General features: G+C 45.5%; 1 protein-coding gene across 1 annotated transcript in view; it reads left to right on the top strand.

Moving 5' to 3' along the window:
- Nucleotides 1-1,163: 1,163 nt before the first annotated feature.
- The window catches only part of SLC5A1 (solute carrier family 5 member 1), a 53,654-nt gene continuing 31,165 nt past the window's right edge, over nucleotides 1,164-23,652 (top strand). Inside the window, exons 1-2 of the mRNA XM_045826885.1 lie at nucleotides 1,164-1,460; nucleotides 10,325-10,396. Of these exons, the coding sequence (XP_045682841.1) occupies nucleotides 1,359-1,460; nucleotides 10,325-10,396 (174 nt within the window). The 5' untranslated portion in view covers nucleotides 1,164-1,358. The remainder of the gene's footprint in view (nucleotides 1,461-10,324; nucleotides 10,397-23,652) is intronic.

Raw genomic sequence — 23,652 nt, 5'->3', positions numbered from 1 at the left:
CGTTTTCACCACCTCAAAAGGAAACCCCACACCCAATAAGCACGTGTGTGGATTTGAAACTTCTGAAAGGCAGGGATGACATTAGTGCAAAGTGCTAAGGCAAGTTGCAAAGTGGCAGACCGCTGGTATTTGGGCTGTGGGTGGTTGTCAGGTGGTGTGCAGGGGGAGCCTGAGGCAGAACAGCGTCCTGGCAGGGTTTGTGTGGTCTTCCCCTTCCTCACCTGTACCTCATAACCCCACTAAGGCCCCCTCCCCGTCCCTCCCTCCCTCCCTCCCTCCCTCCCTCCTTCCCAAAGTGGCTGCTCTGGTCTCCAGCATCAGTGCCTGAGAGCATCTCCCAGTCATCCTCTGAACTGGGCTTGCTCTGGCCTGGACTGCAGAACCACGTTTATCACTGGCTCACAGCATGACCTTGGGTGAGTCATGCCTCCTCTTCTCAGTGGTCTCTGGTCTGAACCCTGACTGTGTGTTTCCAGATGGGCTGAGCCCCCAGGAAGGGTCAGGGTTTGATGAACTCCTTGGCAAGGATTCTCTGGACTCTTTCCTCCTGCATGCCAGAGAAGGGCACCAAATCGCATTATTGGGTGAAACACAGGGCAAGAAAATAGCTCTTAGTAGAGGATTCCCTTTCCTAGTCTCAGTTTCTCCCTCCTTAGGGTAGGGTAACAGTGCCCCTGAAGGCTGCAGGCTGTGGAGGGGGAGACCGAAGTGTGGGTGAGTGGGTGGTCATCCGGTGGTCATCCAATGGGCAAGAGATTGCAGTTGTGCTGAACTCTTACCAGCAACATCCAACAACTCTCTGTCCTCCCCAGAATGTTCTCCATGGAGACCAAGAACTTGGCTGCTTCCTGAAACCAGCCAGTCCTGCACCCATTTTATATGTGAAGAAGCAAAGTCCACAGAGGGCCTGGGACTGCTCCAAGGGCAGGTGACAGGTGTCGTGAAGCCGCTGGGCGTTTGGCCCCAGGTAGCGCGGTTCTTCAATGGAGCCACTCCTGCTCTCTGCTTGGGAGTGGTGGGGCGGCAGTTCCAGAGATCCGTCGGATGCCCGCTGCGGGAGCACGGCTGGCTCTTTTGACAGGCGGGCACCACCCCCTGGCCGGCCCCTCCCCGCTGGCAAATGGCCTTATCTGCCGGCCCGCAGCCGCCCCGCCGGCAGTGGAACGCTCGCTGCTCGTCCCGTGCCTGGCGTCTTGAGCTGCTCCACAGGTGCTCCCCGACGGCGCCGCGCAGGGGTCTCGCACCGCCGCCTGGCTACCGCGACTTCGTGGGTGCCCTCCTCCGAGGCTGATCATTAACCCAAAGGCCTTGTAAGGAGCGAGTGGCCTCGGCGGTAGGCACACCTCAACCCCGCCGCCATGGAAAATAGCACCCTTGCGCCCCACGAGCGCATCCGGAATGCAGCCGACATCTCTGTCATCGTCGTGTATTTCGTGGTGGTGATGGCTGTCGGGCTGTGGGTACGTAGGGGCCCTGGGACACTCGCTGACGGAGCGAGGGCCACCGGGAGGGACGAGAGGGGCGCACGGAGGAGCAAAGGCCTGGGTGAACTGCAAGGAGGGGCGGGAGGATGGCCTTAAAGGTGTGTGGAGCCAAGTGGAAATGACTTGGAAGAGCTTAAGGGAGGAAGTCAGGGGGCGCGGTGTGAAGTGAGGAGGCAAGTAAGGATGAGCAGAAGTGACCTGGGCGCTGGCCAGCACGCAAGATGCACACTGGGGACCTGTGAGCAGAGAAGGAGGGCGCGAGATGGGGACAGGGTGTGAGGGGCAGGAGAGGGCCAGCCCGCAGCTGCAGGGAGGGTTCCCAGGCTTGGGAGGAGGTCGGTTCTGTCCTGGAGCCTCTCCGTCATCCAGGTCCGGGTGGAAAAGAAACAGTGTGGGTGGGGAAGGGCACAGGCCTCTGCCAGTCGCAGGTGCTGGAGGGCAGCCAACAGAAGGACGCTTTCCGCGTCCCCCTCCTGCGAAAGGCTGGCCTGAAGGCCTTGTGCTGTGGGATCCCAGGGGCTGGAGCCAGTGAGAGGAAAGCTGAGCTGAGGAGGAGGGGGAGGAAGTCTGGAGGTGGCCTGGCACCGGGAAGAGGGAAATGCCCGTGGCTCCCCTTTGGGACTCTGAGGACATACTGAACCTGAGAAACTTGTTCTTAGAAGCCCGAGACATGGAAATTTCACTTGTGACAGACTGGCACACCCATCAACCAGAAGAGGTGTCTTAAATGCGCGAAAAAAAAAGTTCCAGCTACTCGGGAAGGGTGGCAGACCAGGAGGAGGGTGGACATTAACCCTTCCATGGCCACGGAGATTTTTTAGGGATAAAAAGAAGTTGTTTTGTTTTTTAGTAATTGCAGAAACCAGATGTGACTGAAAGCCTCCCCAACTGTCACAAGGGCTTGGTGTGACTGGCTCTTCCTCTAAACCCTCGGCTTCCCAGAAGTGTCCAATCAGAAGCTTGGTTCTCAAGTGTAGTAACGGCTTTGACGTGGTTTCAGACACGTTACCCAGGCCTCAGTTTACACACATATAAAATGGGCACAATGTTACTTACCCTTATGACTCCCCCAGGTTGTTGTGAGGACCGGCAGAGCTGAGTCTGAAAGCTCATTAGGAATGCTAGAAACCTTTAAAAATACTATGGTTATTTTTCCCTTGAGGGTGTGATCCAGGCCCTGAATTATTTTTTGTCCTTTTAAGTAAAATGGACAAAAGTGGTCAGCTGGCCAGGACACCTTGACAAAAAGCTGTGAGACAGAGAGGGCAAGAATGTTAGTCCCCATTTTACAGAAGAACAAATCAAAGCCCCATGTGGCTGTGATTTTCTGAGGCTGCAATGCATGGAATTGTTCCTGGAGCTCAGGTCTCTTTTCCAGGGTACCAGGTACTTTGCTGCCTGGCCTGCCTCCCTCCTTCTGCTCCTCCACAGCTTGGTAAGAGCTGGAGCCAACAGGTGAATCCATCATTTGCTCACTGTGTTGTATTGCCTGTTTCCCAGACAATCACCGATAATCTCTATTCCCTTAAGCAATCTCATTTTATTTAGCCCTACCAGTCCTGAGGATTATGGTGTTTATTCTTTTCAAATATTTGTGAATCAGCATCCCTAGTCCTGTTAAGTGCTCTTTAATGAGTCTGCTAGTATCTGTCCACGTTTAATCTCCCCCCTCTGGACCCTGATCATTTAATGTGTTGAATTTCTTCCAGTTTACATTCCTCTTTCTTTCTCCTGGAGTGTCAAGAATGGCTTGGTTCAGGGTCAGGCATCCTGACTCCTGCATGGTCTCTGGGCTGCAGAGACAGAGCGAGCCAGCCCCACTGTGCTTCTTCAGCTTCGAAAAGACACAGCCAATGTCCCTCTGTCCCCATCCCCGTCTCTTCTAACAGTGTTTCGTTATGTTTTATCCTCTTCCAACACTACCTCATCCAATCATACTGGGGCTTGAACTTGTTCTTTGGTGTACAGTTGACCCTTAAACAACATGGGTTTGAACTCTGTGGGCCCACTTATATGCAGATTTTTTCCAATAAATACTAGGTTGGCCCTCTGTACCCTGGGGTTTCATATCTGTGGAGTCAAGTGACCAGGGATAGCAAATTATTTTCAGTCCTTGGTTAGGAACTTGCCCACCTGGAGGGCTGGCTGACTGTATGCATTGTTCTGTGCCATTTTGTGTGAGGGACTTGAGCGTCTGTGGGTTCGGTGTCCACAGGGCTTCTCTGACCAATCTTTCATGGACATCGAGGGATGACTGTGGGTAAGTGTTTGAGGAGTCAAAAGTTATAATGTGGATTTTCGAGTTCATGGGGGTTGGTGCTCCTAACCCCCATGTTGCTCAAGGGTTAACTGTGTGTTTCCATTTTTTTCTTTCATTACCTCTCAGCTTGTTTCTTGGGGGATTTTGTATGCTTTTAGGCTGATTCTCCTACTTTATTCTTTTTGGAACATTTCATTAAACTATCCTTAAGCCCTTTATGCTAAGGTTTGTTAACTATGACCCATTGGCCAAATCTGGCTCACAGTCTGTTTTGTGTGGCCCACAGTTAAGAATGGTTTTGACACTTTTAAGAGGTTGTAAAAAACAAAGCAAACCAAGAGGAATACATGGTGGGTCTCATATGTATCCCACAAAACATATTTACTATCTGCCTTTTTTTATTCACAGAAAACATTTACCGGCCCCTGCCTTATGTGACCATTTTTTTTTGAGGGCCTAGCTATTTTATTTATTTATTATTTCTTAAAAATATATTTTATTGATTATACTATTATGGTTTTCCCAATTGATCCCCCTTTGACCCTCTCTGCCAGGTACCCGTCTTCCCTCCAGCAATCCTCCCCAACTTAGTTCATGTCCATGGTTATGCATATAAGTTCTTTTGCTTTCCATTTCCTATACTATTCTTAACATCCCCCCCATCTATTTTATACCTACCATGTATGCTTCTTAATCCCTGTAGTTTCTCCCGCCATTCTCCTCCTGCCCCCTCCTTGCTGATAACTCTCCATGTGATCTCCATTTCTATGATTCTGTTCCTGTTGTAATTGTTTCCTTAGTTTGTTTTTGTTTTGGTTTTTTAAAATTCAGTTGTTGATAGTTGTGAGTTTGTTGTCATTTTACTGTTCACAGTTTTGATCCTCTTCTTTTTGTTAAATAAGTCCCTTTAATATTTCATATAATAAGGGCTTGGTGATGATAAACTCCTTTAGCTTTATCTTGTCTGGGAAGCACTTTGTCTGCCCTTCCACTCTAAATGATAGCTTTGCTGGATAGAGTAATGTAGGTTGTAGGTCCTTGCTTTTCATAACTTTGAGTATTTCTTGCCAGTCCCTTCCTGTTTGCAAAGTTTCTTTTGAGAAGTCACCTGACAGTCTTATGAGAACTCCTTTGTAGGTAACTCTCTTCTCTTGCTGCTTTTAAGATTCTCTCTTTATCTTTTACCTTTGGCATTTTAATTATGACATATTTTGGTGTGGCCCTCTTTGGGTCCAACTTGTTTGAGACTGTCTGTGCTTCCTGGAGTTGTATGTCTATTTCCTTTGCCAAATTAAGGAAATTTGTTTTTATTATTTTTTCAAATAAGTGTTCAGTTTCTTGCTCTTCCTCTTCTCCTTCTGGCACCCCTATGATTTGGATATTGGCATGTCTGGAGATGCCCCAGAGTCTTCTCATTCTCTCCTCATGTTTTTGAATTCTTGTTTCTTCATTCTGTACTGGTTGACTGTTTATTTCTTCCTTATGTTCCAACTCGTTGATTTGAACTCTGGCTTCCTTCCCTTCACTGTTGGTTATCTGTGGATTTTTCTTTATTCCACTTAGTGTAGCCTTTATCTCTTCCCTTATGTGTTTGCCATACTCACTGAGTTCTCGGAGCATCCTGATCACCAGTGTTTTGAAGTCTGCATCTGGTAAGTTGGCTACCTCTGTTTCACTTAGTTCTTTTTCTGGAATCATTCTTTTTTCTTTTTTAAAGATTTATTTATTTATTTTTAGACAGAGAGAAGGGAGGGAGAAAAAGAGGGAGAGAAACATCAATGTGTGGTTGCTTCTCATACACCCCCTACTGGGGACCGGGCCTGCAACCCAGGCATGCGCCCTGACTAGGAAACCAACTGGTGACCTTTTGGTTCACAGTCTGGTACTCAATTCACTGAGCCACACCAGCCAGGGCTTTTTCTGGAGTTTTGATCTGTTCTTTCTTTCTTCTTTTTTTAAAAAAAGATTTTATTTATTTATTTTTTAGAGATGGAAGGGAGGGAGAAAGAGAGAGAGAGAGAAACATCAATGTGCAGTTGCTGGGGTCATGGCCTGCAACCCAGGCATGTACCCTGACTCGGAATCGAACCTGTGACACTTTGGTTCGCAGCCTGAGTTCAATCCACTGAGCTACACCAGATAGGGCTTTTTCTGGAGTTTTGATCTGTTCTTTCATTTGGGCCATATTTTTTGTCTCCTCAACTTGGCAACTCCCCTGTGTTTGTTTCTGTGTGTTAGGCAGAGTGGCTTTGACTCCCTGCCTTGGCCCACCTGTTACATGTAAGGGGTGGTGCCTTATGTATTCACCAGGGTGGGGCAACCCTCTTCCTTCACTGCTTTGTGGCACTGTATGTGGGGGTAGGGTCAGAGAGGGGAAAATGCTGCTTGCTTGGCTTTTGCCCCGTTTCTAGTCACTTCTCCCACTTCCCGTGTATGAATGGTGCCCTTCTAGCTACTGCCCTGGTGCTGAATCCCAGAGTGGGTGGGTTTGTGGACATTCTAGGACTGTGCAGGTCCTTTAAATGGACTCTCCTGAGAGACTGGCAGTTTCTTCTGCCTCCCCACCCCACGCTGGTTTTTAACGGTCAGAAGTTATGAGGCTTTATTTCTCTACGCTGGAACCCTGGGCTGTGCAGTCTGACCTGGGGCTGGGATTGCTTGCTCTCCAGGTGTCCCCCAGTTTTTATCTGCCACACATGAATGTGGGGCTGCCTGTTCTGCTGGCCACCTCGCTGCCACCATACCATGTGCTCTCTGCCCCTGGTCCCTGTCTCTGCTCCTCCTACCCGTCTGGATGAATATTTTTTCTTTAAATCCTTGGTTGTTGGACTTCCATATGGTTCAATTTTCTGGCAGTTTTAGTTGTTTTTTGTTTTGAGGTTAGTTGTGATCCTTCTTATGGTTGTTCGAGGAGGTGAAGCATGTCTATCTATGCCTCTGTCTTGGCCAGAGGTCCTTATGTGGTCATTTGCACTAATAGCATCCTTGGATACCTGAGTAGCAATGACCACTGGGGAGCCCAACATTTCCATTTTCAGATGAGGGTCCGAAAGGGTGACCAGAAGTCACTCAGATGAATCAGCATCAGAGCTGGGACTAGAACTCAGGTCTTAAGATTCCACAGGCAATGCTCTTTGCATTATCTCATGTTTCCTCCTTCCTAAGACGCTATTTCATTTCTGGGATATCCTCTCCAGGGTTCTTACCACCACTTGCATTACTGTGGCTGTGTCCTGGGGGTGCTGAATTCTTCCCTTACATATTTTTACAAAGCGAGAGCCTACAGTTTATCTTCATCCTATGCTTGAGTCTCTTCTTTAAGCCTTTTGACAAAATCATCTTGACATTTTGCCAACACTTCACTAGAATACTTGCAGCAAAAACTCTTCCCAGTGGCCCCGTTTCCACTTCTGGACATCTCTGACAGTGAGGAAATTCTTTTTTGTTCTGAGCTCAGATCTGATGTCTTAGAGTTTTTCCCACTGTGTCTGGCTGGGCCTTATGTTGGCCACACTGAGTGAGTCTGTCCCACTTCACGTGTCAGAAGGCTATAGGCCACACCTGAGTCTTCCCTTCTCTAGGCCCAACATCCCCAGTTCCTTTTGCTCAATGATATTTTTATTCCATTGAGAAAAAAATTATGTGGGTCAATAGTTGCACTTCTTTGGCTCCTGCTCCTTGCAGTAGTGGAATAATTCTCTTCTAGTTGCAGGGTCCACGGGCAGATTTAATGCCATAGGTTACAGAGTGAAGTCTGGAATGTTAGAGTTTTCCTTTGAGCAGCCGGTGCTCATGGAGATAGTGTGTTTCTATTTGTAGGGAGTGAGCATTGGGGAGACAGAAGTCAGTATACCTGAGCTGCCATGCATGCCCCAGGAAGCACCTACTGAATGATGTTGACAGACTGTTTGCAGAATGCCTGCCTAGAATGGGGTGGGGGTGGAGGGTGGGGTGTTGCTCATTTCCATAAAGTGTTAAGGGTGGGTGAAGGGGAAAGAATGGAGCCTGAGAAAATTGTGAATCCCGTTCATTTAAGTTTTTACTGAAGTGCACCATGCACGTGGCATTATATTAAGCATTATGGGGGGGGGGTTAAATATTTGTAAAATGATTACCACAATCAAACTAAGTAACACATCCATTACCCCACATGGTCAGTCTGTCTATCTATCTATCTACCTACCTACCTACCTATCTGTATATTTTGGTGTGTTGAGAACACTTAAGATTTACTCTTTTGGCCAGTTTAACTGCACCATGCAGTATTATGAACTACAGTCACCATGCTGGACATCAGATCTCCAGAAGTTAGTCATCTTATAACTGAAAGTTTGTAGCTTTGACCAGCACCTCTCCATTTCCCTCATTCCCTGGCTTCTGGTAATGAATATGTATATCAGGACATCACATTGTACATCTTAAATATATACAATTCTTATTTGTTAAGATACTTGGATAAAGCTGGAAAGAAAATTCATAATATAATATAAGGTAAAAAAGATGATAAGAGGCATGTATGAGGTATAAATGGAGTTGTCTAGATGTTCACAGGAGAGAGAGCTTATGTTTGTTCAGGGAGGGGAGGAGAAGGTTCTGTGGGGGCGTGTCGGGTGAGGCTTCATGGTGAAGGTTGTGTTTGGAGAGTCCTTGAAGGGTGGTTATGCAGGGCCTGCACTTTTGTGAAGGAGTGGATGAATGTTCTAGAGAGGAAAAGGCTGGATATAGGTATACCTCTCCTCACCTTTTATCCATCCCCAGCATGGCTCCTGAATTCTTCCAACTCCACACTCAAGCCTCTGGCCTCATATTCATCCTCTAGTCTCTTTGTGTTGAAGACCAGTTTGGAAATGTTATGCTCGGATTCCAACTCCACTCTTCCTGTCCCTCCAACCCTGCCTGGGGGGTATCAACATTCTTTTTTTAGAAAAGTATCAACATTCTTCAACTTCAGAATGATCTTCAGAATGGTCTCTCCCTGGCCAGCTGTTGGAGCCTGAGTTCTTGGGACTTATTTCTGTTTCAGCCTTAGCTACCTTGTCTGCTCCTTGGTTCTACTAGTTTTTTTGCTCTTCTCAGAAAAACCACAACAGAGACCCAAGTGTATGTCCTATGGAAGAGAGGACCCTGCCAGGAGTCCAGAAATATCTGAGCTGTGTTCTCCCTGGCACTGCCTAGCACAGAGGAGTGTGCACCAGATCTACATTGATTGTATGGATGCATGAATGGTCCTGCTCCCTGAAGGACTAAGTCTAGCACATCTTTGCAGACTGAGGACGCAGCAACATGCTATCTGTAGCAGTCATGTTTGCTGAATGAATGATGGGTTCCTAAGTGCTTGAAATGTCACCATCAGAGGTTAATGCCTTTGGATCAGTGATAATCTTCAGCCTCAGAGGTCACCTATGAAAACATAAACGCCTCTGACAGGGCTGTTTTCATCCATTGGCATTTTTAGGGAGATTAGCAAGCTTCAGCTAAGGGAGGCCATTGACACAGAGAAAGCAAAGGGGAAGGAGGCCAGGGCAGAGACAGTGTCCTCCTTTACTGCTAGAGGGCTGGGCCTGGACTTGAGCTGGACCAGGAAGTACTGAAGGTTCAGAGGCAACATTCCAAGGAGCTGTGATAGGGGCTTGGTGGTCATGTATTGAAAATGTGAGTCATTCTTCTCTCATCAACCTTCAGTGGCTCTCTACTGTCTATGGAATAAAGCCTATACTTTTTAGCCCGGCATTTGAGGGCCTGTGGCCTGTCCTCACTTCTGCCCACTCTCCCCATCCATACACCTTAACCAGGTCCATCAGATGACATTATTCACCTTTCCCTCCTTGTCACAGTGGTGCGGATCTACCTCTGGGTCATCATTGTGCTGCTCCTGAAGTCTGAAATGTCCTTTCCTTCTTTTCTCTGACTAGCAAATGCCCCTCTTGCTTCAAGACTTGATGAAATGCTGCCCTCTCTGTGAATCCTTTCCTCACACCCCAATGAGAGGGAATCTCCTCCTTTCTCTGTCTTTGTGATAATAATTATTTTGTGGTATTCAGAATACATTGAAAAGTAATTTTTCTAGCAAGCTCCTATTGACATCCCCAAAGAGGATAGTTTTGAATTAAGTTTGAATGTTTAGTCTTTTATGTAATATTTAGTATGATTGCTATGCATTTCTTTAGTTCCTTCCTTCTTTCCTCCCTCCCACCCTTCCTTTTCTTCAGCATTATTGAGATATACTACACATACCGAGCGGAGCTTTTAAAAACTATAATGTTTTACCAGGCACTTTGAGTATGCTTGTAAAAAAGCCATAAACATTTCCACTTCCCCTTGCAGAGAGATCCAGGTGGAGTGATTTGTTCAAAGCCACACCATAAGCTCACTGCAGAGTTAGCATTTAAACTTTGTGAGCCTCAGTTTCCTAGTCGGTCATATGTCGGTCTCTGCCTACTCCATCTGAGCACACTGGCGGTCCAGGGTGCATGTGAAGTGGGGAGAAGGAAGTGCGAGTGTATGGGGAGATGTGTCCTTCTGGCTGGCAAGGTCACTCTGTTCTAGTTTTCTATTAAACTTTTGACCCTTTCCTCCTCAGGCTATGTTTTCCACTAATCGTGGGACCGTTGGAGGCTTCTTCCTGGCAGGACGGAGTATGGTGTGGTGGCCGGTAAGTTTTTTCTGAAATACTGTTTGCTTAACTATGATATTGCCTGTAGGAAGCCACATTCTTCTTGGGTTGGGGCAGCGGTGATTCCTCCTTCTTGCCTTAGACCCTGGTAATTGGTCTCTGGCTCACCAGGTCTCCTGGGCACCCTTACTGTCTTCTGATAAGGGAATAGCCTTAAAAAAAGTTTGGAATCCTTCAAGAGGTAGAGGAAGAGAATGCACGTGTGGCCAGGGAAGAAAAGCAAAAAGAGCACACAGACCAAGGAAAGTTGGGACAAATTGGAGCTTCCACTTCCGTATCTATAAAATGAGGATGGTAAGATTTACCTTGCAGGAGTGTTATGAGATGTGGATACCTCTTATGAGGTGGACACTCAATAAACAGCTGTTTGCTACCTTTTTGCTGCTTTAAGTCCCATGGAAGAAAGACATTATCTGTCCTACTGTGGGAGCCTAATGCAGTGCCTGATGCACAGGAGGCCCTTGGGACATACTTGGTGAAAGGATAGAAGAGGGGCCCCTACTGTTCCCAATTACTGTTTTCTCCATCTGTTAGTGGATTTTGGATTTTGCCAATTTAAGAGCCACTTTCCCTGACACTTATATGAGGGCAGAACTATCCCAATCAAAGGTCCATGTGCATGGACCAAAGAGAAACTGGAAGGTCCCTTCCATCCTACAGCACAGGGCTCTGGTTCATTTATCAGTTCAGCCCAATGACCATTTCCATCTGGAGTTCTCACCCAATTGACTGGTTGACCAAATTGGCTTAATCGTGTAATTCCTTGGGCTTAGGATACAAGTAAGCCTGGCTGGTGAAAAAGTGGGTAATGAAGCATAAATACAATAAGAAGAGGCTGATTGGAGGAAGAAAAATAGAAAGTAAAGCAAGTCAAGTCATTGTCACGCACAGCACAGAGAAAAGTTACAAGGGCAATATGCTGCATTTGGGCTTTGGTTTGTTGTTTTGGGATGAAGTTTAATCACTGGGTTCTTCACAGTTGCTTGGATTACCCATGAAGTCATTTTTGCTTTATCCTTAAGGTGGCCGAGAATACTGGGCAGAGGCTGATTTCCTTGGTGGGTCCCTCATGGTGGTCGCCCCTGACACTGTGTGTGGGGAGAGGGACACGTATTCCAATGCCTCCTGTCTGTTCTTTGTCAGAGCTTTTGTGTTCTCATGCTTTGGACTGTGGTGTTTTCCTAAAAGCTGGTGTTGAATAGGCAGCTCAGATCATAAAGTGCAAGACAAGGCTGGGATAGTCCCTCTAGGACTGTGTGGTCCAATATGGTAGTCATTAATCACATTGGCTACTTAGACTGAAATTAAAATTAGATAACATTAAACTTCCCCCCTAAACCACATTAGCCATATTTCAAGTGCTTAATAGCTGCATATTGGACAGTGTAGATCTAGAACATTTCCATCATTGTAGAAAGTTCTATTGGATGGTGCCACTCTCCAGGTTTCAGAGCCAAGCCTGACTTGAAATTTTAGTGGACTTGAGATTAGATAACTAAATAGGGCCTTGAAGTTTACTCTAGTTGTTTTGAAAACAGCGCATCCCCACCCCATCTAATGCTTCAGTGTCCCCTACATTAAGCCTACTAAGTGCTCATCCAGCCTAAGTTCTCCCCTTTTCCCCCTTTCAACCCCCTGCCCCATGATGACAGAAAACTTATATCTCTTCATGTAAAAATTCTAGTGCTGATTTAATAGGGATAAGATCTTAGCTTCCAGTCTCTGGGTCTTAGGGAAGCCAATGATGGGGGAAGCATGGGGCAGAACCACCCTTATGTAGCCTGCATTTGGTCTAGGCCTGGGAACACCTCACGCCTCAACCAGCAATGATGCCTCTCTTCCTGATAGTTCTCAGGTGTGGGTCTGAGCTGAGAGTTGTTTGGTAAGAGGAATTAGCCCCACCCAAAGCAGGCAGGGTTCAGTGGTTCAAGTGGGGTTTTTGGTGAGTGGTTTTCCTTACTCATGTCTAGAATTGAATTATTCTAACCAACAGAGAAACATCACATCATTCTTTTGTGCAGAAGCCACTGCTTCCTTGTAATTCAACTTTTCTTAATTTGCATCTAAGGCATCATAGGATTGTAGCAATGGTTTCCAAACCTGCCCAGGTATCAGGATCACCTGGGTGTGCTTTCTAAAGATACAGATCCCTGGGCTGCATTCCAGACCTACTTCAAAAACAAAACAAAACAGAACAAAACAAAAAAATACAACAAACACCTTAAAAGAGGGTCCTAGGAATCTGTGTTTTTAAAAGCTTTCTAGATATTTTTGACGATTGGGCAGGTTTGATAATCACTGAATTAGATTCAGTGAAAGGTAGACTCTTCTATCTGGTCAGACTTACTGAAACAGCACCATCTGTCAAGGATGCTGGGAAAGGAGATTCTTAAATGGGGAACAGTGACCTCTAAGTCTCCCCCGACTCAGAATTTTCTAGAACACTCTAGAAAGTAGAATGAGCATGGGCTTTGACATCAGAATATCTGACCTGTTACATTTACTCATTGTGTGACTTGGGGCAGATTGCTGAACTTCCCTGAGCTTCAATTTCTACCTCTATAAAATAGCAGAATAATACCTGCTTTGGAAGGTTCGTATCAGGATGAAATGAGGCAATGCATGTATAGCACTCAGCACTGTGCTTGGCAAGTGCTCAATGAATGGAAACATCGTGATGTGGAAGAAAGGCCAGGAGTGCCCAGGAGACCCCTCCAGCTGGCATTTGCCTGGTACACAGCCCTTAGTAGTGCACAGTAAATGGAAGTTAGCATTTACATGAAGTTATTGTTGCCACTTCACTTAAATTTAACTTTCAGATTGACTGTGTTACTAAATGAACATGATTTATGTGTATATTTATGTAAACCACTGTAAATAATCAATTCCAGCTATGCACTGACCATATTTTAACATCTTTGAAATTGGCTTGTGTGTTATGATCAATAGTGGCATGCATATTGAAGTAGCAAGGTGTTTTTCTTTCTTCATACTACATGGCATGTCTTATAATAGCCAGTGTTTTAGATTCAGTGAAGGATGGTTATATTCTCAAGTACAGGTTTTAAAAAATACGTTCACTACAACCTTTAGGTGCTACAGAAAAGCCTCAGGGGTTGCCCTTTCCCTCTTTCCCAGTAACTCAACATTTATTTATTTTATAAAAAGGAAATCGACTAAAATTTTGTTTGAGAACAAGGTTCTGCTAACTTACAAAGTTCAAAAACTGCTAGTTTAGAAGAAAAATAAGCATGGTGATTTCTATTCTAAAATTTAAAATGGTTGAAAAATGTTATTGTGCTACATAGTTGAAAGGAAAACGTGGTGTGCAAGAAAGTGCAAATGTAAGTGCTTCCTCTCCAAAATTAAAAAATAGTGTAAACTGTGTTAAACCTGTACTTCTAAGTTTCCCTTGGCATCAAAACGCAAAGTCAGTTCAGGTCTGTCTGTTGGCCTGGAAGTTTATAACTGATACTAGTTCTCAAATGCGATGGCCCAAGGAGAACCTCACAAGGCCACAGGGCCTCTGGAGCTGACATCTCTCAGCCTCTTGACTGAGGCAAAAACCCTCCAGGGGACCCTTTGCCCCCTTCATCTGCCTTTGTGCCCTACTTTGTGCTTTAGGAGGAGTCAGCAACCAGAGGAGCTTTGGAAAGAGAGTTGAAGGGGATTTTAGGAAGGGAGAACTTGAGTTGACCTTGGTTGATACACCCTAGACCTGGAGAGCTTGGGTAAGTCACCCATGAAAAAAGCAGGAGGGAATCAGAGTTTGTAAAATCTGAAAAGGGATTGGACAGAGGAGAGGCCAGCTGGGGACATTCCTGGAGGCCTTGGGAACTTTGAAAGGAGCTATTGTAACCTGTTCCTTAAAAAGTTAAGAAGGTCTAGTGAGAGAAACAGTTGGTGCCTAGGCCTGGGGATAGAAGTGAGGGACAATTGGAGAGGAGGAGCAAGGAATCCAGGGCTGGGTTACAAGAGGAGTCAGCTTGTACAGGGAGCCAGCCAGGTAGGCCCACGGTGACTCAGCCTGAGTCAAGCTTAGGCCAGCCAAGTCCACTGAGTAACACGAAACTGTGAAGCTATACCTTTTGTAACGGGGCGGGGGGGGGGCTAGTTTGTGGCCCAGGATCCCCTTTTTCAGTGGCACCTTGGTTTGGCACCTTTAACAAACAGCTGCTTGTGTGCTGTGTTGTAATGATTATTTGAGGGATGCGAGAGACATGAAAGCAGAATGCAAGCTTGAAAGGGGAAATTTCCCACTCTTTGGCTAGTGGTGCCAGAAACTGCTCAGAGAGGCAGGCCCTTGGGTACACAGCCCAGTGGAGGAGGACTCTGGTTTTGGAGGAGAGCTGGATCATGTATACCAGAGGCAGCTCCATAGGAGTGGTGGGTACAAGGGGGCTGAGCCAACCCTTCCACAACCCCTTCAACACATAAGTCAACTCTCTAAAGGCAGTGGGGACCTCCCAGGAACCAAAGGGTATGGCTTGTCTCAGCTTTGTGACATTGGTCCACTCTGAGTCTCAGAGAGTCTCTTCTATAATGGGAGACAGTGAGATTGAGTATCTCAAAGACTCTCCCAGGAATAAAATTCTGATTCCATACCACAGAGGAAGAGACAAACATGAGGGAAATGGGTGTGGGCATACTGGTCAATTCCTCACTAGTGAAGGTCTTGAAAATGGAATGTGTGTGTGTCTCCCAATCGCCACAGTTTCAGTCCTTCCTTTCTTATCAGAGAATCATCATAGAGGAGAGTATCAAAGTGGTTTAGGGCAAGGGTTGAAAAGTTCTCTGTAAAGGGCCAGATTGTAAACATTTTTGGAGGCTATGTGGTTTCTATCACAACTACTCAACTCCGTGGCTAGCATGAAAGCAGTCATGATAATACATAAGCGGATAGGTGTGGCTATGTTCCAATAAAACTTTATTTACAAAAACACGTGGAGGGCCAGATTTGGCCCATATACCATCATTTGTTGACCCATTGCTTAGTCCTGGGCTCTGAAGTCAGGCTTCTTGGGTTCGAATCCAGCCTTTCTGCCCCTTACTAGCTGTGTCACCCTGGATGAGTTACTAAGTAGCTCTGTGCTTTACATTTGTTATCTCTGTGACAGGGATAATAGTACTACCTACTTGAAGTTGTAAGGACACGTGTGTCTCAGGACAGTGCCTGGCATACAGTAAACTCTCTGGCCCTTTAGCTCTTGTTGATCTTTTTTCAACTGGAATTTTTTAAAGGACTGTCATATCACCTATCTGATTGAATCCTCAGTGATCCAGCAAGAATGATGAGTAACCCCGCGGGTTGCCCAAGTTCGCACAAGATAATGCCAGATCTAGGACTCTCCTTGTTTTTCTGGTTATTCAGGCCTGTTTCTCCTTATCCTTCGAGATGGAAATCTATGAGATCAATAGGTATGGCCTAAAGGTTTATCTGAAAACCAAGAAATTCCTTCATTTAGGGCTGACCAGAGACCCTGATGGAATTTTCTCCAAGGGGAGAGGACAGCTTCTCATATTTCTTTAACTCTCTTGAGTAAAATGTATCTGATCGTATCTTTAAGTCTCTAAAACCTAATGATCTGGTTAAAGTTCCATCATGTAGGATGCTACCAGAGTGGCCACTGGGTGTTCTGGAAGAGCCTCGCAGGCCCAAGACCTAGGTGGGAACTCATGAAGGAGGGGGAAGAACGGGAATAAGGTGAACGGACACAGAAGAGGCAGAGAACTCATCAAGGGAACAAGGCTCAGGAAGATATAAGACAGAAGACCAACACATACTTGGCATTCATGAGCCTGAGTAGAGGTGAATGCCAAGTCCAGGTCTAATTGCTCTCTTCCTGCTCTGATTGCTTTCCACTTGCATGTAGCTATGTGTCCTTCCCTTTACCCCAGGGCCAAGTCTGTGTTTTTCTTAACCTCTCTCCTTTTAAAAATCTCTCCCAATGCCTAGTCCAGGGCCTTGTGTCGAGTAGGTACAAGACAAATATGTTCTGAATTCAATAAATGGGAGGAAACCGAGGGACCAGCCCCAACCCTTATGCTGGACCCATTGTTGATGTCACCTGTAACAGCCTACATTCCATTTTCGGGTTCAGCGGCCACACAGCACATAGGCAGTGGTAAGAACTCGGGAGGTTAGGAGGGTACTGGGTCCAAGTGAAAGCCAGCCCCCAGCAGTTCTCCCCATCTCTGCTCCTATGTACAGAGAAAGTTTTTCCTTCAGTTTTTTTCCCTATGGTAGTAAAACTGGAAATGCAAGCCTGGTCTGATTCAGAGTGCCCAATTTCAGCCTCCACTGAACCCCTTGGTAGAGTCTGGCATGGCCATACTTCTTCATTATCTAAAACATTTGACTTTTTTTTTTTTTCAGTTTGAGTCAAGCTTTTGCAAAGCTTGTCATTTCCCATAGATATGTGTCTCTTTTGGTTAATCGGCCAGTTGCTGCCTTGCTCTTGAATGACCTGTTCCCTCTAGGCTCCTCCTTCTCCTCTTCTTCTATTGTACCACCTCCTCATCTTTCTTCTCTTCCCCTTCTTTCTCCTCCTCTTTCTCCCATCTGCTCTTCTCCCCTCCTCCTCTCTCCCTCATCCTTTCTCTCTCTCCCTCCCTCCCTCGCTCCACCCTTTTGTCCCTCCTTCCTTCTTTCTATGATGGAGCCATTTCCCTTCCATTCCTTATGTCTTAGTCTCCTCCTCAGAGCCTCTCTAATTAATACACAGCCATCACCACCCCATGTCTCTTTGTGTTCCTAGGCAACAGCTGACTGGTGTGGAGCCAAGCTCCTGTCACCTAGTTAGTACCTAAGCTCCTGCCTTCTCCTTTCCCTCTGGCTGCCCTCCCATTATCTTCCAACACATCAACCAGCACTTCCACAGAGAGAGTAAAAAGTAAATTACAGCCACACTCACTTGATGAGGTGAATATGTTCTGAGAAATGCGTCATTAGGCAATTTTGTCGTGCGAACATCATACAGTGCACTTACACAAACCTAGATGGTATAGCTTACCACACACCTAAATTGTATGCTATGGTCTAATTGCTCCTAGGCTATGAGCCAGTGCAGCATGCCACTGTATGAATACAGCAGGCAATTGCAACACAACAGTATGGATTTGTGTATCTAAACATAGAAGAGGCATATAAAAATAGAGTGTAAAAGATAAAAAATGGTACACCTGTATAAGACACTTACCATGAATGGAGCTTGTAGGGCTGGAAGTTGCTCTGGGTCAGTCAGTGAATGAGCGGTGAGTGAATGTGAAGGCCTAGGACATTGCTGCATACTGCCTTAACTTTATAAACACTGTACACTTAGGCTACACCAAATTAACAAAACAACACAAGATTAAATCAAGCACAAGAGAAAGTGATGCAATCAAGAGAGAAGGTAAACAGAAGATGTGTGATGTTGCTGCTGGCATATCATGGCATACTATTTTACAGCAAAGTTTTTTTCATAAGTAGAAAAAGTACACTCTAAAAGAATGATAAAAAGTATAGTGTAGTACATACATAAACAGTAACAGCTATTTATTATTTTGTCAAGTATTACATACTGTACATAATTGTATGTACTATACTTTTATACAACTGCAGTGCCTGGGTTTGTTTACACCAGTATCACCACAAACATGTGAGTAATGCATCGAGCTATGACATTAAGACAGCTACAATGTCACTAGGCAATAGGAATTTTTCAGCTCCATTATTGCTATAATCTTACAGGACCATCAAGGTCTATGCAGTCCGTCATTGACCGAACACCATTATGAAGTGCATGCATGTGTAAGAAATATTTCTAGTTGGTTGAAGTCAAGAGAGTGCTGAAACTACTGGCTAAGATGACATCTTTGGATCGTTCATGTTGGAAATGCATCTATCTGGGCTTTCACTGTCTACCATTGGCGAGGGCATTTTGAGTTGGCTGAAGCTCTATGTATCTTCTGGGGTAAACTTTGTATTAGGGAGGTGATTTAGAGTTGGAGTGAAGAGCATGGACTCTGGAGCCAGGCTGCCTTGTTTTGAACTTTCAGAGTCACCCATTCCTAGCTGTATGACTTAGCCTCTTTGTGGCTTAGTTTTCTCAGGTGAAAAAATAGAGATCACAGCACCCACCTCGTAGAGTTGTTCTGAAAAATAAATTAGCTAATATGTGTAAATCTATTAGAACAGTAGATAGTTAGCACTTCATTCTACATGTACATGTTGATTACCTACTATGTGCCATAATCTATTAGGTGCTGATGTGTGTGTTTGTGTGTGTGTGAGTGACAGATGTTCTTATAAAATATATCAAAATTTACAGATAACGGTAAATGTGAAGCAGAAAATGTATTTGAGTCATGGATGAGAGGGAAGGGTTCTTTTTTGACCTACGGAAGATGGTCAGGGAAGGCCTTACTGAGGGCTGAGCATTTAGACTGAGACTTCAGTCTAGGGACCAGGAGGAGGCAGTCACGTGAAGATTGTGGGAAGAGCAATCTAACCAGAAGGAACAGAGGGTCAGAGGCCTGAGGTGGGAAGGAGTTTGGGTTACTTGAGGAACTGGAAGGGGGCCAGGGTGGGGGAGAGAGGGTGCCTATCGATCAGGTGCCCCAGGTTGTTGATGAGTGCAAAGACAAGCTCATCTGAATTGGTAAGAAGGATGGTCTCCAGCCTCCTTGACCCATAAATGCCAGCAGAAACCCTTATCTGCCTTTTATGTAAATAACTTGTGGGAAAATACCAGCTTTGGTAGTGGTGTCCTGATTTCCTGCCTTTTTGGTTTTTGGACCAAGGAGAGGTGTTGGTGAAGATAATGAGTGAAAGGCGCCCATTTTCCAGGGGGACGTGAGCTGATATAGAGCAAACAGAGATTATGATGAGTCTGGAGCGAGGCCTGTGTCTAAATATTTACCAGAGTCCTGGAAATAAAATTGTCCGAATATACAAGCCCCACCTTCTCCTTTGTCCCAATCCAGGAAGTGTGATTCCCTGAGAGATGGCAAGGGTCAAACTTCTCCCATAGGAAGATACCTTAGGAAGGGACTCAAAAATGTTAATTCAGGTTAAAGACCAGCTCCCCAGAGGAGAAGGGAGGAGTCTGAAATATGAGCGTGATGCAGACATGCACATGCTATTCCAGAGTTTACAGGGAGAGAGCTGGGGCCCTGACTGGACCGTGCCCCTTCATGGGAGTTCAGAGGAGGATGCCTGGGGAAGGATGAAAGTCAGCACGGTGCCTGTGGCCTCCCCTTCGGACCCTTGGATGTCGGTCACGTCGGGCTGCAAGGCCTTGTGGAAATCACGTCACTTCTCTGGTCCTCAGTTTTCTCACCTGTAAAATTCAGGTGACAATAGTACCCACCTCACAGGCTGTGTGAGAGTGAAATAAGAGGAGGTGAAGGAAGTGTCTGGCCTCAGACTTGGCTTCAAGGAGGCTCTGTAATAGTTAGTCACCCTCTGTCCCTTTCTTAAAAGGGGAGACAGAGCTGGAAGCAGAAGCCATCTCTAGAGCTCTGGACATTCTGGGTATTATATGGCCTGTGAAGCAAGAAAGCAGTTTTCTGAAATTAGCTGAGTGCATTTACCATTTGAACTGTGACGGTCTTGCTCCCTCCAAGAGAAAATGAGCATTCTGACTCTTCAGGGAAATTCAGGGCACTCTGTACAATCATGGGCCGTGTAAAAGCATCATCATGAATATTTCTTCAGCATCACATGCCCATGTGGGGCAAAAATTTCTTGAAAAGTTTTCATATTGTCATGTCATTAAAGCTTGTATATGTTTATAATGGAGGAAACTGAAGGTCAAGGCAGTAACGTGATTGGCTCACAGTTACCTGATGTGCTGTGGCAGAACCAAGGTTAGAACCAGGTCACAAGCCTCCTTATGTACTTAGAGGGAGGGGAAGAAGAGGGGGTCCACGCCATTAATTATGCTTTCAAGTATGATACAGGGTGCTTTTGTCAAATCCATTGGTAGCCTCTGGCTATGCAGCTAGGAAGACACACACGTCTGCTGTCCGCCGACTTAGGCAATTCTCGACTCCTGGGTTAGTGGTCCTGAGTGTGCATATGCTATCTTACCTTCCTGAGTGTATGGAAGTAAAAGCAAAATTAGTGTGTAAACTTGAATCACTTTTTTCCCCTCTGGGCTCTTGTTTTGTTTCCCTTTGAAAATGGAAGGTTGACCTTAATCATTTCCAAGATAATTCTAACATCAGATGTCTGAGCTAAGATGTCTAATTTCTATTTCCTCTTTGCAGCCTGGTGCTCAATCCACTGAGCTACACCAGCCAGGGCTCAATGACAGTTTCAAGTCTTTTTCTACATCCCCCCACCCCCAAATAAACAGATAACTTCCCTGCATGCTTTATTCTTAGTCTTTTTGCCTTATGTCTTGTGACATTATGTTATTTTCCAGTTGCAATGCTCTTACATCTCTTGGGTTTGGTTAGATCCAGCTCCTCTTGCACAGAGAAAGCAAAACCATCTTGATACTTGTCATGGTTTCTTGAGCTCCCTTGGGGGATGAGGAAGGCTTGGAAAGAAGTGTCAGAAGCAAGATCAAGCTGGGGAAACTTTAGATGAAGTCTACCATTCTGAGCTCAGAAGGAACGTGAGAGAAAATTACAGAAAACATGTCACTGGGTGACTCCCTGGTTGGGACATCATTCCCAAATGGGCATAAACCTGGGGGAGGGTTTGGGAAATCAGAGTGATGAAAGCATTATTAATGAGTTCCAGCGAGAGGAAGGGCAGTGTGAAAAACTGGCGTGGGAGAGCAGGTGGTAAAGCAAATGTGTCTATATTAGCTTGCATGGGCTGCTGTAACAAAATATCATAGACTGGGTGGCTTAAACAACAGAAAGGTATTTTGTTTCATAGTTCTGGAAGCTATAAATCCAAAATCAAGGTGCTCTCAGGGCAGGTTTCTGGCGAGACCTGTCTTCCTGGCTGATAGATGGCTGCCTTGTCCCTTGGCACTCACATGGCCTCTTCTCTGTGTACACATGGACCAGTCCTACCAGACTGGGGACCCACCCTTATGATCCAATTTAACCTTAATTACTCCGATAAAGACCCTATCTCCAAATACAGTCACATGGGGGATTAGGGTTTCAACGTTCAAATTTTGGGGGAACATAATTCAGACCAAAATAGTGTTCATTGTAGTTCTTGTAAATTGTCCTTGAGGGTGAACTGAGTGTCCTCTTGGGGGAGAGGAAGGACACTGATTGAGGGCCAGCTGAGTGTCATCATTACTGATTCATGGTCTCATTTGACTCCTGTACAAGGCTGTCATGAGAGCAGACTGAAGCTCGAAGATGTTATGATTGCCCAGATAGTGAGGTCAAGAAAGCCTATCAACTCTAATTTAGAAGCTCATGTTACCATATCACTGGAGGGGACTTTAACTGAAACCTTGCTGAACTCCTAGGGACTATGTCTTTAAACTTGGAGTTGCCAAAGAGGTTGCTTGGCAAGTCCATTTGGGTCTGGGAGGATCTCTGAACAGGGAAGTGATGTGACTGGCGTTGTGCTTTGGGGACATAACTGACCATGTGGGTGGGGGGTGGGTGGGTGGCATCATCTAGATGCCTAATGCCATGGTTCTGTTGAGAAATAATGACAGCCAGCAAGGGCAATATAAAGAGTGTTAGATTCCCATGACATTTTGAAGGCAGGCAGGTTTTGGTAAATGATTGAGTGCAGGTTATGGGGCAAAGGGAGGAAGTTCAGGATGAGGCCAAGGTGAGCAACTGGAAGGACAGCAGTGCTCCTGATAGAAACAAACGGAACGTGGACCCCATTCATGTGGTACCCCCAAAGCTCTCCTGGCCTCCAGTTCATCAGGTGGAACGTGAGGAGGTATCTCAGAAAAGCCTGCAATAGTTTAGAGTCCAAAACTCCCTTTGGGGAGATGTTGGAGAGGACTTCTTGAACTTAAGGTTAATCTAATGCAGTTAATCATTGCTGGTAATTATGCCCTTAATAGTATATTAGGCTTAATAATTTATTAAGTGAGAGATGATAAGTGAAAAGATAATGGGTCAGGACAGGCAGGCCACATGGATAAGGGATTCTGATGAAAAAATGGACTGTTATCTCCATCAAGCTTTGAAGAGAAAAAAGTAGATCTCTAAGCAGCCTGCTTTCCTCCCAGTTTCTCCTTCTCCTCTATCTCCTTCTTTTTCTTCCTTCTCTCCTCCTCCTGCTCTTTCTTCTTGAAGCACACAGAGTGTTTTAATTTTTATGTTATAAGGAAGACGAGATGCAGTCTGGGTCAATAGAACTTTTCACACTATGAGAATTCCACTAATAGTCAGAGGCGATGGTAATTTACTTCTTTGGCAAAATTTACTGGGTCCAATTCTTTTAACAAAGGCAAGCATGTCTACATTATACAACACACTTTAAAGTACAGATGACCAAAGATTTAAATTCTTTATATATATATAAATTTATTTACTTATTTATTTATAGAGAGGGGAAAGGGAGGGAGAAAGAGAGGGAGAGAAACATCAATGTGTGGTTGCCTCTTACGTGGCCCACACTGGGGACCTGCCCTGCAACTCAGGCATATGCCCTGACTGGGAATCGAACTGGTGACCCTTTGGTTCATGGCCCATGGTCAATCCACTGAGCTACACCAGCCAGGGCAAAGATTAAAACTCTTAAGTGGCAATAATCACAGTATGCAGTTTCCCTTTCTTAATGAATAGTGTTCACCCAGTTACTCAAGTACCAAATCTAGAAGTTACCCTTGATTACTCTCTCTCTCTCATTTCCCACATTTGATCCATCAACAAGGCCCCTTAACTGTTTCTATAACAGACCCTCATCTCTACAATTGTCTTTGTCTCTATGCTACCACCCAAGACCAAGTCACTCTTCTCGTTTATCCAGATGCAGCACCAGCCTCACACCTGGTTTCTCTTTTGTCCCTTGTCCTCAACACTACACTTTCCACACGCTTGAGAGCAATCTTTAAAAGCAAATTAGATCCTGTCCCTGCTCTGCTTGAAACCCTCCAGTGCCTTCCCATCACGCTTGCAATAAAATCTACACTTCCTCTCCTGGCTTGCTAGGACCTCTGTGATGTGTCCCCACCCAGCTTCCAGCCTCACCTCACACCTCCCTTGTCCATGCCCACCACACTCTAGACACTCTGACCTTCGACCTTCACCTTCCTCTCGCTTCTCAACCATGAGGACCTTCCCACTCAGGGGGTCTTTGCTTTGCT

This window comes from Phyllostomus hastatus, unplaced genomic scaffold (assembly GCF_019186645.2).
Source record: "Phyllostomus hastatus isolate PE091 unplaced genomic scaffold, TTU_PhHast_1.1 phas_scaffold_760, whole genome shotgun sequence".
Taxonomy (NCBI): domain Eukaryota; kingdom Metazoa; phylum Chordata; class Mammalia; order Chiroptera; family Phyllostomidae; genus Phyllostomus; species Phyllostomus hastatus.
The sequence above is the reverse complement of the archived record's forward strand: the minus strand, read 5'-3'. Positions and strand labels throughout refer to the sequence as shown.